This window comes from Typopeltis vanoorti, chromosome 6 (genome assembly GCF_054136105.1).
Source record: "Typopeltis vanoorti isolate ZY-2024b chromosome 6, IOZ_Tvanoo_1.0, whole genome shotgun sequence".
NCBI lineage: Eukaryota > Metazoa > Arthropoda > Arachnida > Uropygi > Thelyphonidae > Typopeltis > Typopeltis vanoorti.
In genome coordinates this window covers 149,636,994-149,657,173 of record NC_143554.1, presented here as the reverse complement: position 1 = coordinate 149,657,173, position 20,180 = coordinate 149,636,994, and the positions used below count along the sequence as shown (strand labels likewise).

Sequence of the window (20,180 nt, the reverse complement as noted above, 5' to 3'; positions counted from 1 at the left end):
CTGAAATTGTGATGATTAACTCATATCTATCACAGCGGATTGATACAAATGTTATCTTGAAACTGAAACCAATGTTAGATAGGACAAAAGGGAGTTTCGCTTTATTCGATTTTAATTCCATCGACGAGGTCACCTTTGCTTATCTCATTTGCCTCTATCATTCACAAGATAAAAATCGCATGTTTGGCAGGTGTTTTTTCATAGAAACAAGGGATTGGTGGGAATATGAAATTACTCACCACTAATTGCATATTCGCAATGTCATTGATATAAAAGTTATCTTTTATATCATTGATATAAAAGTTATCTTGAAACCGAAACTAACGTTAGATGGGATAAAAGGAAGTTTCGCTAATACAATAGCTGACTTTCCATTACAATACTGTTAAGTGTTTCTTTGCTATCTTTTTGGTAAGCTACAGTTTGTTCTTTGCTATTAAATTTTTGCGTATTGTTTATGAAATCGTTAACAGAACCTATACCCATGAATTAATAGCTGCTGTTTATAATTAAATACATAAAAAGATTTTTGTTTTTAGTTATTCATTTATGAGTGTTTATATTTAAATTATGCTGTAGTACTATTTTGTAGTTAGTTCTATTAGCTGATTACTGATTTTCTAAATGATATCTGATTCTTTTGAGGGAATATCTGAAAGGTGAGTGATTTTACGGAGGGAGGATAGCAATACATAGAACGCATGTGGCGTCTAATTGTTTGCCCCACCATGCGCCAGCGAAAAACATTTTATGTTCAAGTTACCAGTCCCAGACCCAGTGTAATAGCCTGTGTTCACAATTGCGAAAATCACAGACTCTTAATTTGATAACCCTAAAATTGGTGACAACTTCTTTGCTAACTCCTTTTCCATAATGCTTTGCATTATGGAAAAGGTGATTACTCCGACCGGTTTTTCAACCCTTTATTGAAGTCTCATCAGTGGTAGCCAGATCCAGACGAAATATCAAGGTTGAATAATGCAGAAGTCATATATTTCCCATATACAATTAGTGAAAGAGTGTAAAAACTTGACGAGGTCACCATTTGCTATCTCATGTGTCTCTATCATTCACAAGATAAAAGTCGCTTGTTTGGCAGATGTGTTTTTACAGAAACAAGGGATTGGTGGGAATACGAAATTAGTGATGACTACCTTTTATATCTGTTACAAAGTGATTGGTATCAAAGTTATCTTGAAAACCGAAACTAATGTTAGATAGGACAAAAGGGAGTTTAGCTAACACATTAGCTGACATTCCATTACAATACTGTCAAGTGTTTCCTTGCTGTCTTTTTGGTAAGCTGCAGTTTGTTCTTATTATTAAAATTCTCTGGATTAGAGCTATTTGAATGTTTTTGTATTTGGTTATGCATTCGAAAGGATGTATATGTCCTCACTTGTTTGAAGGCTAGCATCTAAAGACATTTACGGACGATAGTGTTCGAACATTGCAGATAATTCCAAAGGAAATTAGTTTCTTTCGTGGTTTGTGATATTCAAAATATAAATATATAATGTTATGTATATTTTGAATATAATTATTCATTATTGTACATCTAATAATATAACTTCAGCAGTAATCGACAAAACGATTTTAATTATTGTGAAACAGCGATCTTATTGGAATATAATAATTTTTAAAAGCATTCGTGTCTAATTCATTTTTAATGTATTAAGCTTGTCAACATGGCTTCGTCGTCCAGTAAGGAAGATCAAGTAAAGAATGTGAATTGTTCTTCCTGCGGCAAGGAGTTTCAGGAACGTTCAATTTCGGTAAGTTTACCGCATAAGTCTAATTTATTAATAAAAAAATATAAAATTGTAATAAAATATATTTTATAAATTTTTAACAGATAAAATATGTAAAAATTAACAAAAATGTCCAACTAACCCATGCAAAACAGCAACACATTCTCAAGAACTCTTCTCTATATTACGTTTCACCAAGAATGAACCATTTCCAATGTCCCTCCGAGGAGTTTATCAAGTCACTTGTGATTGTCGTCTCTCGAAATAGAACGTTCTGTTTAAGCAGAGACTCCAGAACATCATTGATACTTCTATTATAAGAAATTCCACAAATCTGATCTTGCTCAGCACTGAGTCGACACTGACCACAGAATCCTTTGAACAGAGACGCGTCGCTTACATAGATGCTATTTTATATCTGAATGCTTATTTCAAAGAGAGTGCTGAAGCGCTACAACATCAGCCTAACTTGAATCTCTATGATTGTGTTTCATAATTAAGCGTTTAGGGAGTCTTTTTCTTAATAACTATAAATCAATGTTTTTTGTTAACTTTATACTAATTTTAATATATCTTTAAATCGATCTCGTATCTCAATGTGAGACCCGTGATATTATTCTAACGTTTGAATTGTTGGTTAAACAAAGATATAAGTTTCAGATCGAACTATCTATGTGTGCGTGTGTATATATTACGAATAAACTGTCTTATGTTTATATTTTCACAGTTTGTTAATATTTCGTGCTAACATTTATAAAGCGGTTAGCATAACAGTTGCTAATTTTCGATATCAAGTTCCGTTAGTATTCTACACATGGCATACAAGTCACACGTGGTCTTTTTCTTCTGTCTGAATCTACAGATTTTCAGATTGTTCCTGTTAACAGTTTTGCAGTTCATTCAGGATTATGCTGTGTTACCCAACTCTAAGATACTTGTCAATCTCGATGATCATTTGTACTTTTTTTTTCAACATTACTTGACAGATTATCTTAATATACTACTAAAAGAGCAAACATTCTTCTTAAGTCACTTTAAGTAAAGTAATACAGAGGAAACTCGTGAAAGGGTATATTACCCAATATCCTATCCAAAGCCTCTTGGAAAAAACCTGAGTTCGAATCGCATCTAAGATTCAACAGAGCATTTAAAGTCAGAAAATTTCACCTGAAAATGAGTTATACGAGATTCCAGCAGGGATTTCCTACTGGATTTCAGATAACTCAACACTTTTGATTGCCTTTATTTAGTTATTTAATTATCGTTGTTAAGCTGAAGTCTTTTTTAGTTTCTTTATGGCGATTACAATTTTACAGGAACATGAAGCTAAATGTGAAGCTGAACTAGTTCATTGTCCCAAGTGCAAGGTTCAAATGAAACGGAAAAATCTAGATGAACATTTACGCATCAAATGTCCCATGAAATGCGTGAATTGCTCGCAATGTAAAGAACAATTTCCCCAGAAAGATTGGAGTGTAAGTTTGAATATGTTTCTTAATTCAATATATGTGACATACACGTTATTTTTAAATATTTCAGTTTATTTGAAAAAACATAATTCATGGAATCGGATTTCCTTTGCTATTCTTTTGCAGAAACACAAACAGAATTGTGGCATGTCACCAATTAATTGTTTGCAATGCCAAAAAAGTGTCCAGCGCATGAACATGGATCATCACTTAAAGAATCTATGTCCAAAACGAATGATAACATGTCCACGTTGTACATCAGAATTTAAATGGAAAGAAATTAAGGTGAGTTCATCCTGCATTCTTAGTAGTTAATTAGTTATACTGATTATTTGTTAGAAAGTTGAATTACTTGCAGTGTAAAGAATTTTAATAATAAAAATTATTAAAATTCTTTAATAAATAGAAAGTCATTTCCAAGGTTTCATGAATTTTATGGTCTAACATGACGTATAACTTTTTTTAAACTTTATGCTATATGAAGAAATTCATATGCACTGCTTGGAAAGAAGTTAATGACACCATAGCGTGAGGAACAAACACCTATGGCACCCAATTTAATATGATGTAGAACTTCCTTTCCCTGCGATGACTGCAGCAATCCTACAGAGCACACTTTCCAGAACCGTACGATAGCGATCAATGGAAGTTTGGACCATTCTTCCTATAGGCATCTAATCAGGTCCTGGACTGTTGTGGGATGGACGTTTCTTGACCTAACTCGATGCCTCAGTTCAACCCACAGATATTCAATAGGGTTATGGAGGCCATTGAAGTGTGGTGACATTCATGTCCACAAACCACTAAATTACAACAGCAGCCTTGTGACAAGGTGCATTGTCTAAAAGAATGGTCAGCTCTGTAGAAATGCCACATAGTAGGAAGCATTGCATTGCATTGCCTAGAATATTCGGATACCTCTCAGAGTTCGTGGCACCACAAACAACAGAGGTCAGAGACCAAACCAGGAAAAACACCACACCACCACCTCTGAAATTCATAGTTGGATTGGCGCACTCTAGTAAGAGACGTTCACCGGACACACTTCTAGTGGACACTCCATACACTTCCATCTCAGTAAGGGATCATTGATTCTTAATCTGGGATGGCGCAATTTGCCAATAGTTTTTCTACCAGATAGTCTTGTAACATGGCATCCTATCACAACGCTTTTTTCAAACTCGGTCAGTTCCCTCTCTCAGCCACTTCACTCGGACACCGTTGTACTGACTTGAGAACATCATATTCCTCAAATTTATACCAGCTACGAACACGTGACTCATTACATGGCATGATGCACCTTACCTATGGGAGGTGTCCATTGACTTCTTTTCAAGCAGTGTAGTTTTAATATAGAAACTTTTCTAGACGCTTTGTTATGGTTAAATATTTTCTTCCTACTATGAGAATAGTAATATTGACGCTTGTTTGATATTCGGAACGAGAAATCGCAATGGTTTGCGTTAGATATCCATTATTAACATTGTTCTTCATTTTATAACTTATATAGAAACACAAATGTGAATCTCCGAGTCGCTCATGTCCCATGTGTGACGCTACGATGAAACAAACAGATCTTGCTGAACACATGAAAAACACATGCCCCATGAAGAGAGGGCAATGTCTACAATGTGGACAAGTGGTTTTCAGGAAAGATGAGAAAGTAAGTTTGACCCATTCATGATATCTGATGTCTAATCCCATAACTGTGACATTTATTAATTTCTCGAAATAAAAGTGACGTGAAATATGAATGAAGAAAGTATTTTATGTTTGAATTTTTCAATACTCTCTATGCGTAATTTTCACGCAATCTTCAACTTTATTTTATGAATACAGAGACATATAGAAGAATGTGAAGGAATAATGCTCGAATGTAGAAAATGTCAAGCTGTACTCCATCCAAAAGATCTGAAGGAGCACTTTGAAAGTCATTTCATAGAGTGCTCGCTCTGTGCTACAAAGATCGAGAAACAGGAAATTATGGTAAGTGAATATAATTTTCTCAAGGAATTATGTAATATAAGGAAAACAATTACACATTTACTTTTCCCAACAAATCATTCCACAGTATAAAAATGCCCTATAATTATTTTTTGATACTTGTTACTGGAGTGATATCTTATCAACTATACATCATACGAAAATATCATTTGTTAAGAAAACAAGAATGTAAAAATTCCACTAGTATATAAACATTAATATAAATATTACTTCACGCTGCTACATATTTTTCTTTAGCTATGACTTTAGTGTTTACTAGTAGTCGACTGTTAAAGACAAATAAAGACATAAGGCAAAGAAGTCACAAAGAAGTCTCTATTTGGTATTATTATGATGCCAGACAACACGCGGATGATAGCAACTGCGTCTCCATAGAAGAAATCAACACAAGGTTAGGGTGTGAATTTCCTAGAGGACAAAGAATGTCCACTTTATATTTAGAACGATTATACTTAGAATTGTTTGAAGAGTGGTTAGTATTATCCGATATTCTGATGAGGATGTGAACAATTTTGTAAGGTCATTGCAATAGCAAATGTCTCAGCCTCTCTAGCTTTTTGATCTATGTAGTTGTAACTGGTAAGCTAGTTTTCTCCGAAAACATTAAAATCTCCAAAAAAAGAAGGTCCTCATTATTAAAAAGAATGTTGCACTGGAGCAAAACAACATTTAAAGAAAGAAATTCAAAACGTGCCACTATCATAGGAATTCACCTTTGTGCAACAGTTCAGTTTAGAAAATTTGTAGCTTGCAGCGGTTTCCCCGATCAAACTGTATTTTTTTATTAGATTGATTCCATATACGAAGGACCTACAAGGTGGAGGTTGAAGTGAATCTGTAAGAGAGCGATGATCTATGAGCCGAATTAATCTTCTCTAGATAGCGTCAAGAATTTTTTTTCATGGACGTTTTAGGTGCACAATCTCAAAACTGTGAGCAATATTTTAGATATGGGTAAATTTGGGATTTGCATAAAGTTAAGAATTGGTTGAGTGTAAAGTAGCACCTTGAACGAAAGATGGTTAATTTTTTGGATGCTAAAAAGATGTTGACGCGATGTGTTTATGCTGGGAGAGACTGAAGACAAATGTTATTCCGAGCAGAGAAATCTGGTCTTTTCTGATGATTTGTGTATTATTGGGGGTAAGGGTAGGTGAGCAGTTTTGCAAGTGAAAAGGTAAGACTGCGTTTTGGTAGCACTAAAGGTGAGGACAATACAATGAATCTCTTGTCCTTGACGCTTGAATTTTCAATTATATGAGGAAATGACGCAAGTAAGTCATGAATACTTCAGCATGAAACAGTCTGATAAATCGATGTGAAATATATCTAAATGTGTTTGATGAATTTATGTGAGATTCCATACAATTTACGGAATATCTTGTCAGGTTCTCGATTTTTCTTTATGTGGAGTACGTTTTTTAAGATACGCGTTTTTATATTAATTTTTTTTTCTCATTCAAGGAACACGAGCCTGTTTGTGACATGTCTAAAATCAATTGCCCTTCATGCAAAACATTGCTCTTCCGCAAGGACATCCTGGAGCATTTATCCAAGCGTTGTCTTATGATGAATGAATATTGTGCACATTGTTCGATGCCTTATACCAGGCGTTATATTAAGGTAAGATGGCAAAAACGTCTGAAGTTTAATTTACTATTATTTAGAAAAGGAAACTGATTTAATGAAATTTTATCTTAAGAGTTTGAAAACACGTATTTAACTAATCCATTCGGTTTTATGATTTTAAAAATATAGAATGTATCATAATAAATGGGGATCGTTAGCTTTCAGATTGATGCCTTGTGATAAATTCACCCCTGCTTATACTGTGTTTCATACGTTGCACATTTATTTTTTAAATATTCTAAATTACGAAATAGTCGTTTATTGTTATCTAAATATATATTTTATACTTTTTATAATTAAATATTTGGCTCTTCATATAATTAATATATTTTATACATTTCAATTATCTCTTCACTTATCGTCCATATATCATATCGGTGAGATACGATATGTTTTTTATGCTGAGTCAATATACTTTAAAAGCCACGCATTGACTTCTTTAGCGAGAAATGACTTTTGAAGAATAGTTGGCAGCCAATCTCCATCCTTCAGGCATTTATTGATAACAAGCCCAAACGATCATATCAATAAATCAAAGTTTTTCAAGAGAGAGAGAGAGAGGGGGGGGTACTTGCATTATTGTCTGTAATGATGTGATAGGCAGGGTCGGTTTTCTTGAGTTTATGGATGAAGAACCCATGTTCCTGGCAGTTAAAAACCCTTCTTGCACGTGCCACAAATGTACAATTTCGGTAACCGGTCGAAAAAAGTCTTGAAAAGTTCTTCTAGTTGAAGATCAGAGTCGAACATAGTACAGTCACTCTTTGGGGGAGAGGGGATGCGCTATAGATGCAAAAGCCATGTTATTCCCTCAGGGTTACAGAGGCACCACTGATTATATCAATTATATTCACTCCTGCTCAAGATCAGGAACCCACTGATCTTGAGCAAGGATGAATATAATTATAAACATTTGTAATTTGCATAAAATTCTCCAAGTAGAATATCAGTGTTATTGTTACCAGTTTTAAATGCAGAAATACTTTTAAAATTTACGAATATATTAAAAATAATGTACGAATTTCGATACATACATTGTGATAAAGATTAATATAAAGGCTCCTTTTGTATTTGAAAATATGATTAAATGTACATTATCTTCGCTTATTACTCATATATTATATCAGTGAGATACGATATATTGCGGATGATGATGACATTGATTTATTAAGAATACTAGTATGAGTATATTAACTTTTTATTTATTTATTTATTTATTTTTTATGAGTGTATATTCTCAATATTCTTACTATTTCGAATATTTCAATTCGCATCGAATGAGGTGCTTCTAAACAGAAATTTCGGGACTTGTTGAAAAGGTTGCGTACTGCAAACAGGTAGGCAGTACGACTAGTTACTACGAAGTATTGCTTTATTACCCATTATGAGTTGTTTGTTGAGTGCTGCCATTGTAATTTGATAGGAGTGATATGAAAGGGCAAAACGTTTGTTCTAATTTTTGTTTTCCAACTAAATAAAACTGCTTCCAAACTATTTGCAACTCTCGTCACAACTCCAGTCGAAGATCAAGAGCATGATAATTTTTTTGTGAAAGGATCTGTCCTACAGCCAAGCTATCGACTAACAGTATTTCCAGTTGCATTAGCAATAAAAGTTGCATGCTTGAAGGACGAAACGTTTCAGACATTCAGACAGAATTACAGCCAGTGTTGAACATGATCTGAAGGAAAGATTACAGGAGAGTTCTCATCAGAAATAGAAGAACTAATCTGAGGGAAATAATAATATCTTTAATTAAATTAATCTGCGTTTTGATTTTCAGTCTATCCAGGAAATTTTAGGATATCTCGAATGTTAAAGGAACGTAGGGAGTGAAGTCTAAAGAATAAAACGTTTATTTATTATTTTAGCTTTTATTTAATTTTAATGATATAATGGATAACCTAAGTTAGAAAATAAAGAAAAAACAAGTCACCATTTGATGAAAAAAGGATTTATGCTTATATTTACAAATTATTATTATTATTACGTGACATCTCCAAAGACTAATCGCGGGAGGACACTCCAGTCCACACAAGTTTTCTTAAATTGCGTTATGTGTGTGTGTGTGAGTGCTGCTTCATAAAAAAATAATAGCATATTAACGAGAGGTGCAAACGTTTGCGCATTTTAGAAGGTGTATTAACTCGAATGCATTTTTCTTGTATATGTTTTCTTTTAAAAACATACTTAGATGTAATCCCAAACTCAACCAAGGACCTTTTTTAGCTGTCATCGTACAATAAGTTTTATTTACGTTTTAAACTTTTATGTGCCTTCTGCCCACGAAAGATTTATATAAACTATAATACATTCGTACTATGAGCGGGTTAAGGATTGCTTCTATGTTTTCATTAATTTTATATATTTTTTAAATTTATTTTTACGTAATTCGGAAACCCTGAGAGATCAAACATGGAACATTTTCATGCCACTTCAGTCTTCCAATCAGCACGTCTTCCGTCTTCTCATCATTAACAAGATACTGCATGTTTCTTGTTGGAAAAAGTACACAATTGAATTTTTACTTTATTTTAGCTATATGTTCAGATTATTTTATTTCTCTCATAATATATTATAATTAAATATTCATTTTATTCATTATTTAATTCCATTGACTTTTTTTTTCGGTAGGAACACGAACTCGACTGTGTAATTTTACATTCGAAAAGGGTAGCTATAATTCAGATGGTGGTTGCCAATTGCTTTATGGAACTCATGAACAACGAATATCTTAAAATGCACATGAAGTGTCCATATTGCTTGGAAGTATTTTTAAAGACGGCTATTCATGTAAGTCAAAGAAAAGTTCGAATATAGCTCTATGTTTAACATTGCGTATAAAATATAACTTCAGATTATGTTAGAGAGAGAAAGAGAGAGAGAGAGAGAGAGAGAGAGTTTCTACACTTCAAAACTAACATAAATGTCCAAATAATGACAAAAAACGTTCCATTTGCGATATACAGAAATATGTATAAATCTCTTGATAACTGAAAAATATGCTATAAGATGCATACATCTCATAATAGTTGTTCAGTTATCTCCGTTGTCGTTGCTAGCTACGACGTCAATGAAACCATACGCTTGAAAGTTCCTGGGTTAGTGTCTGATGGCAGTACATGCATATTCAACAAGTTCATGCAGTTTATCTATATTCCTTATTGGAGAACAGTACACTAACGATTCCAAATGTTGCCCCAAATAAAACACCGAAGCATTTAAGAATGGTGACCGAAGAAGCCATGTAAATTACCTACCTTCACCAATCCATCTTTGAAGAAACCTTCGAACATGATGTCTCTCTCCCCTCAACATTGAAGTACGATGGAGATCCATCTTGCACGAACTATTTATTGGCGCTGTGTACACTGTTATAGAAACCACTGACAAAATAGCAACCGACGATTATGAATGTCTGTAAAATGCTCGGACGTGCTGGGAAGTAGGTTTAGGCAGATTTTAATGCAATGCCCTGCATACAACTGTTTGGAACATATCCTATTCCACTGCAGTCCTCCGTAAGCTGTTGCGTTGATTCTGTGACAGCAGACGCAGTATTTTCCTCGGTTTCCGAAATCCTGACGGTTTCTTTTCCCTCCCACTCTTCATTTCGTGATGCAGATGTGACACGCTCACAAACACGGTGATGAAGGTGAGGGAACATTGGAGACGCATGAAATTCGACGACCAGAAAATTTCAACGAGCTTCATGCGCATTTCCGTTGCAACTCCATAATAAAAGTGTATATAAACCAATTCAGTAAATATGAACTCATTTTGTAATGTAAAATATCGATGTTTTTACATCGATGTTTCAAGTGGATCCCTGACACTTGTCAGAGATCTACTTGAAAAAATAGTAATTAGAAAAAGTATTAGGACAGAAACGTGCCTTCGAGGTAAAGATCATAAATTTGGTATTGACACCAAAAACAGTATTAGATTTGTAATAATGTGAAGATGTAGAACCAATAAATAGAAAGATAAGACAGAATGATTGAAACACAACAGGATAAACAAAATGATAAAAAAACATGGACATGAAAGGTTAAGAATTCAAAATTTAAAATAATAAACTGTAGTAATGTATAACTGTAGCAACAAGCGATATGACAGTGCATCGGCGGTTTTTCGACAATCGTCATCGAGATAGCAGAAAGTGAAAACTCTCGCACTTCACAAGTGGTTAACGAGATAAAAGTTTATGTGGAATTGGATTGGTTTGAGAATAACCGGAAGTTATTTATCTTGTTTAATTTCCAAGATTATTAGGATAGTTTCTTTTTTATGGCCTTTATATAACAGGGATGTAAAATCACTGTGTGTGTGTGTGTGTGTGTGTGTGTGTGTGTGTGTGTGTGTGTGTGTGTGTGTGTGTGTGTGTGTGTGTGTGTGTGTGTGTGTGTGTGTGTGTGTGTGTGTGTGTACTATTAATTATTAATTATATTGTATTATTTATTTATTTACAGGAACACAAAGCTATTTGCGATCTTTCACCAGTTAAATGCCAGAAATGCGATGTTCAGTTTATTCGCAAAGAACTTCAGCTCCATCTGAAGTCTTCATGCCCTGCAGAATGGGAGATTTGTCCCCACTGTTCCGAAAAAATAGTTAAAGAGAAATTTGTTGTAAGTTTTAATTATTATTTGAATTACTTCCATCAATTCGATACTTATGTGTGATGTTTATACAGCATACTGTATAAAAGTCAATAATTTATAAAACTTCTAAAATAATTTGTCTTTCCTTCCTTTAGGAACACAAGAAATATTGCTCGATAATATGGATTTCATGTGTTTACTGCTACAAGAAATTAAATGTGGAATACTTGAATGACCATTTGCACAACAGTTGCTCAAAAGTTCTTCTGACGTGTCCACTTTGTTTGGTCACGTTTACAGGATCTGAACGCTCAGTAAGTGTGAACTCAGTAAAACAAACCACACCTAATCGATAACGAGAATTGTTTGTATACTTAAATATTAATTTCTTATTAGAGATAGAAACAAGTAATCCGCTAACAGATTTTTATTCCACAAAACTAGTAGGAGGGAATCGTTTAATCCTAACTTTTGAAAATCATTCGGTAGCCAACCATTACACATTACATGCCGCAGAAATACATTCCGCTCAATGGAATGTATTTCTGCGGTATGCGAGATATAAAGACATCTTCTTTAATCTTAACGGATGTTTATTAGTATGTAGTCTTGTGTATTCTACGTACGGTGAATTTTAATGAGTTCTGTGGAGAACAACACGAGTTTCTTTAAGTAGAGAAATCGGCTGTCGGCTGACCAAAAAATAGACCAACTGTGAAATTGATCGGAGAGAGAGAGAGAAAGAGAGAGAGAGAGAGAGAGAGAGAGAGAGAGAGAGAGAGAGAGAGAGAGAGAGAGAGAGAATCATGGATTAAGCGTCTTTACTTCACAATTAGAATCAAACTATTTATATGTATTTTTTAAGTGTAACTTCGTATCACAGAAAGTAAGCGAATATACGTAGGCCTTTGTTGCTACGAGTTTTGAGTCCATTGAAACGAGCTCTTGTCTAGTATTATACCATATTGATTATAAGTTGAATGGATTTGTCCATGCACTTTATGCTATTAAACATAATTATCAGTTAAATCTTCATATCAATAATTGGCTATTTTACTTTCCACAGGAACATGAACGTAGATGTAACCAGCCGAAACATGAACAAATGTTCAGCAACGTAATCATGCTTGAAAAATATATGAAAGAACAAGTGGACGAGCATGAGATGTGCCCTCATTGTGAAACGGTGTTCTTAAAAGCTGGTGTCGAGGTAAGTTAAATGTTGAGTTTTTCTCTTAAAATGAATTTGTGTGCGCTGGTTTTCTAGTCCTAACTACTGATTCTGATATTCTATTACATAAAGTTATTTATTATTATTATTATTCACATAATTGATACACAGTCAAAACAAGATTTAATTAAACAACATTACATCAACAACAAATATTATTTAAACAACAAATTCTACCCAAGAATCTAAGAATAGTCTGTCAGGTAGCGTCGTACAATATGAACTGTTCCTTGTAATGCAGTTTTTGTAGGTCATATGGGGCCACTTCATTAATGTTTAATTACTGTAAATAGTTGGATAGCTTCTTTGAAGTTCCACCAAGTGCACCGATAACTATTGGGATGACTTTGGTGTGTTTAAGCCACAGCCTGCCAACTTTGTTGCCAAATCTCGATATTTAGTAATTTTTTCCAGTTCTTTGTTGTTAATGTTGTTATCACTGGGTACTGCAATATCGATAATCCAAACGTATTGCGTTCCAAATGCCGATCAGTTTGTATTCGAAAGTTCCAGAGAATTTTTACTGTTTCGTTTTCTAATAATCTCTCTCTTTTATGCTGCCGCCAGTTATCAGAAGTAGGAAAGGCATATTTTGTGCATACATGCCAATGAACTATTTTGACCACTTGATTTTGGCTGTATTTATAGTCAGTTTGAGCTATTTTTCTGCAGGCTCTGCTTAGATGTTCTACAGTCTCACCTTTCTGATTGCTGTTATTATTGATGTTCAAAATTTTCGCTTTCACTGCATTAGTTTGTAATGCCAGTTCTTGAGCTGCTAGAATAAATCCTTCTGTTTCTTTTTTAATGTATCCGTGTTGTACCCATTGCCATGTCTTGTTCACGTCAATTTTGTCCTCAGTATCTCGAAGAAATTGGAAATGCATGGGTTTATTTTTCCAGTGCACACATCGGATATTTTGTTGTTCCTTTTTGTAATCGGATTTGTTTCCTGTTGCTTTTAGAAGGCCCTCTTGTGTAATTGCTTGAAGCATTGGCTCAGAGTTAGTGTAGATGTAACTTTCAAGCTAATTTCTTCTTCTTCCACTGTCTGTCTCACTTGCAGCAGATCCCATCCACCTATTCTCCTTGGTAGGTACAACCGGCCAATATCACTTCGTGGATGTAATGCATGATGCATAGTCATTAGTTTTCTAGTTTTGCGGACCAATTTTTCCAGGTCTTCTTTTGTCCAATCTGTTATGCTAGCTGTGTATCGGATCCCTGGTGTAGTCCAAGAATTCATTGCTCTAATTGTTTTTAATCTATTTAGTTTTGTTTTCAGAATATTTCTAACTCTTTTGGTGTATTCTGCTGCTGCCTGTTTTTTACCTTTCGAGAGGAGAATGTCACTGGCTTCTATTATTATTATTATTATTATTATTATTATTATTATTATTATTATTATTATTATTATTATTATTATTATTATTATTATATCTGTCTGGAGACAGATGTCTCCACTGAGTCCTGAGGCTGATCGGGGGATCCAAAGCTATCCACACATCATCTGTCTCACCTTTCCATAAACGCATCGCTAGACAGAGCATTTATAACTGACTCAGACAACCCATTCCACTCCTTCACCGTTCTACAAGTGAAAAATATACTCCTTACACATTTGCTTACTCCATTTCCAGGGATGGTCTCCTTGTTCTACCCCTTCTAACTGAATGTTGCAATATATCTTCTGCATGAATCCTCTAAAACCATTTAAGTAACTTAAAATTTTCTGTCATATTCTGTCTTTTATGCCTATTGAAAAACTTTGCGAAAAACCAACCGGCAATTTATCCTGATAGAGAACGTTCCGTAGACCAGTCACCATCACTCGCCTTCAGATTCTCTGCAGGTGACCAGATCTGAGCACAATAATCCAGATGTTGTCGTATAAAGGTTTTATAAAGAGGAATGATAACCCCCTTAACTCTGCTTGCTAATCTGTTCTTCAATAACCAAGTAATTCTATATGTTACCTTGGTCCAACGTTGCAGCAATATTCCGCCAACGTGGATGAAATAGTGACACCAAATTGCACTTCTTATCCATGTTATTCAATGGGTTTTAGAGCTTCGCATCCAAATTTATCTCGACGAGACGTCGTGGCCGGTTGGGGGGTTAACTTCAAATATCTATTAACATCCACATATCTCTTACTTCACTATTTCCTGGAGTAGAGTTCCATTAATGTGGTACACAGCTTGTAATCTATTTATCCCAAAATGCATAATTTTACATTTACCTACATTAATCTGATGCCAATTATCGTTTCCCAATCCTCTCAGCCTAATTAAAACATAGATTAGGCTTTGCGTATACTACTGATTATTTCTGTTCATCAACTACCTTCGTATCAATGTCTTTCCCTTAATATGCTTAACAGAATTCCATGTGATATTCTGTCATGATCCTTGCAAAATCCAGCAGTATCATCATATAGCCATTCTCTTTATTCCACCGATTTGTCATAAAATATTAGTAAAATATCATGACCAAACTTTCATAAGCTATACTGCCTCACATAGAGTATCATACTCTATGAGGGGCAGCATAGAGTTTCGTACTCAGATATACCCACTCCTGAATTCTCTCTTTGAGCTACTTTTCCAGTATGTTTATCACTACTCCTGAGATATTGGTTGGTCTATAATTTGTTACTTTAGTCTTAGAGTCTTCTTTATGCAAATGAGTTATTTTGTCCTCTTTCCACCTCCTTGAGATTTTGCCAGAACTGACACCGAAATTAAACAGCTTAGCTAAAGGCAATGAGGGTTCCTTCGCACATTCTCGTAATATCATATAATCCCACGGTCTGATTTGCATATTCTATATACTTCAGTTCCTTACTCGCTATTCTCACCTTTCCTGTCACATCTATCGCAGCAATAATCTCGCTTGGATGATAGACCCTTGCAAAGAAGTCACTCAATAACGTGATCATTTTGTTTGCTTCCGGTAGCTCGTTACCATCAGTTCTTATTCTTCCATAGTCAATCTTCCTTTTACGTTCCGGATGGGGAAAAATTCTTTGGGATGTCCCTTGGCCTGCTGGAAATATTTTTTTTCATAATGTGATTTTGCTTTCCTAACTATGCTGGTCATCTTTCTTGTGTGATTCTTGTACTGCTCATGAGATTGCTGATCACATTTCTCCTTTAGTGTATTCTACAAGAATTTTCTGTTTTTGGAGCTTCTGCTCATTTGTAAGTTGCACTGTAAGCTCCTAGGGTTAAATTAAACATATATTAAAGTTGATATAGTTTTAAGTCAGATCACTGTAGCAGAAATTTCGTCAGTGTTTCACGTTGAGTAATTCTGTCACTTAATCCAGCTTCCATACTTTCCATAATTTTTTTTCTTGGATATTTTATGAAATATCATTAGGTGGTAAATAAACATTATCGCCTGCATGTAAGACATCCATCCTGTTATTTGCTTTAAAAAAGTTGGATGTGCGGTTTATTAAGTAGAGCTTTTCGGATTAAATGATCCTTAGCCTATCCACGTTACTAATACTAATTAGTAACGTGGATGAGCTAATACACTTTAGTAATTCACGGGATGTCTAGTAGATGTTGTTATCTGCTAGACAATAGCATTTATTAGATTCTACTATATCTAATATCTACTAGATATTAGCATTAGATCCTCGCGGTTAGCCTAGTGGCTGTGCGCTTCGCAACCATATACCTGGGGAAGTGTCCTAGGTTCGATTCTTGTCGGAGAAGTGAGGAAGCTTAAGGATCTTCCTCAGCCATAGCCAAGTTAGTTAGCCGGTCTTGGGCGTGGACAGCAGGGTTCCCCCCCCCCCAGTTTATTCGGGGAGTTTTCATTCCGCAAACAAGCAAACCGGACCGGTGAACACACAGGATACAGCCATAGGACATAGCACGGCAAGGAAGGCAAGGGGGGAACTACCTTGCTCATAGTCACGTCCCTAGTATGGTAGCATAGCTGCCCCTGCCATCCGTATGGATGTAAGGAAATCATTCTATTCCATTAGCATTAGAATGAAGCTGTACTCGTTAGCTCACAGAGAGTGACACCCCACCGTGCGTTAATATCATAAAACTAAACGCCACACTAAATCACCTGGATTTTTTTTGTGGCTTTTTTTGTGTGTTACTTTGTAAAAGTTAAAAATTCCTGCCTGCGAACTATGAAGAAAGTAGATTTATATTTTGAATATAAATCTACTTTCTTCCCACAGTGAAATGGAGAAAATTTTGGATGTAGGCTCTATGCATCAAATTTGTATCCTAACTCATAAAAATAACATGACAGAAAAACATCCGTCTTTATGATATTTCACTTGCTCTATTTCTTTATCGAATTCAATTATATAAGTATGCAAATTAATTTATTCATATATATAATCTTTTATCTTTTTTTACAGGATCACAAAAAATTCTGCAGCATGAGAAAACTATGAGGAACAGATTCCAACTTTACTCGAAGTTAGTTAGTATACTGGAAGCTCCACTTGCATCTCCTCTGGAAATGAAAAGGCGTTAGAGGATTTATTTAATTTATTTAATTTTATTTAAAAAAAACTGTAGGAAATTGGATTTCGATACATTTTTCATATAGTCAGAGTTATATCAGCTGTGTAACTACGCCTAAGGCAATGCAGAACATAAATATAAAGTCATTATTTTATAGGTATTATTTCTGGGAAAATTCCCATGTTATTCCTCTTTAAAACTATTATTTTTACGGCTATTTTTGCCTGTTTTCGTTTAGGAATGCTCCTTTTTTTTTAAATTCACTGGCTTTTTACTCAAGAATTCTTAGGGCATTACAGACGTCTTTTAGAGACCAATAGATGCAGAATAATAGAGGAAGAAAATTTGCACATACCTTGTTTGGATGTTGTTGTTTGGTTATTTTCGTCTGCGATGTGCATACTTCTGCTGTTAGACTGTTAAAAGGGAAGGGGGGTTTAAGAAAAGTGGGGGGGTTGAGGCAAAACTGGAGAATTAATTTGAAAAGAAACCAGTTTCTTTTTTAATAATATATGCATATATTATTATTCTTAAAGGCGCTTTTTTTGAGGAAGGGGAAGAGTTTATGAGAAAAGAGGCTGGGGAGAGAGTTAACGGGGTGCCAGCCGTTTTGACCGTGTGTCATCATCGGAACATCTTGAGATAAGTGTAGGGATGTCAACTTTAGATAGCCTACACTTATTCTAAGATGTACCGATGATGACACACCACGGTCGAAACGGCTCGCACCCTGTTAACTCTCTCTCCCCAGCCCCTTTTCCCATAAACCCTTCCCCTTCCTCAAAGAAAGGCCCTTAAAAATAGTATATGTATATATTATTTTAAAATAACCAGGGTTTTTTCAAATTAATTCTCCAACTTTGTCTCATACTCCCCACTTTTCCAAACCCCCTCTCCCCTCTTTTAACAGCCCAACAGCAGAAGTATGCACATCTTAGAATGAAGACAATCAAACAACAACATCCAAACAAGGTGTTTGGATGTTGTTGTTTGCAAGTGTGAAATGAAAGTGTGCAAATTTTCTTCCTCCATTATTCTGCATCTATTGGTCTCTAAAAGACGTCTGTAATGCCCTAAGAATTCTTGAGTAAAAAGCCAGTGAATTTAAAAAAAAAGGAGCATTCCTAAACGAAAACAGGCAAAAATAGCCGTAAAAATAATAGTCATTATTTTAACTGAAAATAAATTAAGGAAGTATATGCAACAACACCTTAATTAGTCCTACCCGCGAACTATTTGAATTTTGACTGATCGCTTATTCTTTTGCTATTTGTGCTGTAAACCAAAGAGTGTCATATTAGGAAGGAAAAAGGCAATAAAAGCAGAATGTTCTGACAATTTTTTCCATCTTGAAATATAAATGGATTGATATCTGGCGGAAAACCATCCACTACAGATAATGCATTCCATTACCATCAACATCATCATGTTAGAATGATATAAGATAATCATAAAACTGTATTTTTTTGCAACGAATTGATTGTTGCAATCATTATAGCAACAGTTAAATATTAAATTGTCTTTTGTAATGCAATGTGTATTATTTAGTTTTTTTAGTTGTAGCCTACAATTCTATGTCATTTTACTTGTTTAACAACAAATTTACTGAAATCACAACTAACACCTACACGACATAATAAGCCTTGTTTGAGAAGACTTCTGAGACATTATACATCATACTACAACAAATGTGAATGATTCATTGCTCAATGTTTTTTTTTTAATAACAAAACAATTAAAAATAATAATAATAGCAGGGAACAAAGTTAAGACGAAATCGAAATCTTTTGACTTTACTTTAAAGTCAAAAATCATTCAATCAATGATTTTTTTATTTTCAAAGGAAATTTACACACGTGATACGCCGTCTAACTCATAATATTTTAGTACCATGAAAGTGTCGAAAGTAGCGGACAAAGAAGAAACTTGTTAACTTTATATCTGAGCACCTGCTGTTGAAATCTTTACGAAATGCAATAAAAGGAAGATACTCAAGGGAACAATAGTAAATAGAATGAACAAAGACGATATTGGTCTAAGTTTCCAAGTCTGTTAAAACAGCTAGTCAGCACGCTTTAACATGCGGCGAGAATGCGAGAGAGATTACTCATACATTTATGACGAACAGTTTTCTACAAAATATCTGTAGAAAGTAAAAACAGATATTTTGTTGAAAACTGTTCGTCATAAGAACTGTGAATGAATTAGTGTTGGATTGTTTTAAATTACATTTCCGGAGATTATTAGGAACACCAGCAAAAATATGAGAACAAAATTGAACATTTGGGTAGATTATACTCTGTATAGAATTTAATGTTTTTCGCTGATAATGTCATGCCTTGAACGAAAAAATAAAATCTGGTTTTTTGAATGATGAAGAAGCAGTACTTATAGCAGGACACATTACTTCTACTCTCAACACTTCAAATCCTATCCATAAAAACTATGGATAGGATTTGACGAGAGTATATTCCACTCCTTTTCATTTGATAAACCTTATAGTGGGCAGTTATTAGAACCCTCAAGAACATCATGACCGATCCAATGAATTCAGTCTCCTAGCTATATTTTATCGGGATGAAGACAATCTTGTAGACTTCGATGCCACCAAAACTCATTCTTCTCTGATCTCTAGCAAGAAAGATTTCGTGTTCCTTCCTCTTACCTTCAGTAATACTGAGATATCCAAACACGATCAGACTTCTCTTCTTGAATTGACCTGCACTTGTGATCTTTCCTGGCAAAAGCACGTTTCAAATATAGATTCTTCAGCCGCCAAAAAATTGGCGTACGTTTTCGTACAAGACACTACTTCACAGTTGCTAATTCTATACAAAGTCCAAATCAGCCTAGCAATGGAATATTGCTCCCATATTTAGCGTGGTGAAAATGGTGCACTGAAATCCTCTAACGTCGTTCGATGCTAGCCACAAGAAGGCAATCCGTTTAATTAATGATCGCTTTCTATGCCAGAGTCACTTTAATCC

The 20,180-nt window shown here is 34.7% G+C and overlaps 1 protein-coding gene across 1 annotated transcript; it reads left to right on the top strand.

Annotated features, from left to right (window-relative positions):
- Positions 1–392: 392 nt before the first annotated feature.
- LOC150106094 (uncharacterized) lies at positions 393–17,495 on the top strand. Its single transcript, XM_090393842.1, has 12 exons — positions 393–411; positions 1,680–1,775; positions 3,068–3,226; positions 3,347–3,505; positions 4,731–4,883; positions 5,060–5,206; positions 6,689–6,847; positions 9,488–9,646; positions 11,326–11,484; positions 11,613–11,771; positions 12,524–12,667; positions 17,085–17,495. The coding sequence occupies exons 2-12, from the start codon at positions 1,689–1,691 to the stop codon at positions 17,118–17,120; spliced, it is 1,521 nt and encodes a 506-aa protein (XP_090249968.1). The 5' UTR covers positions 393–411; positions 1,680–1,688; the 3' UTR covers positions 17,121–17,495.
- Positions 17,496–20,180: the final 2,685 nt, after the last annotated feature.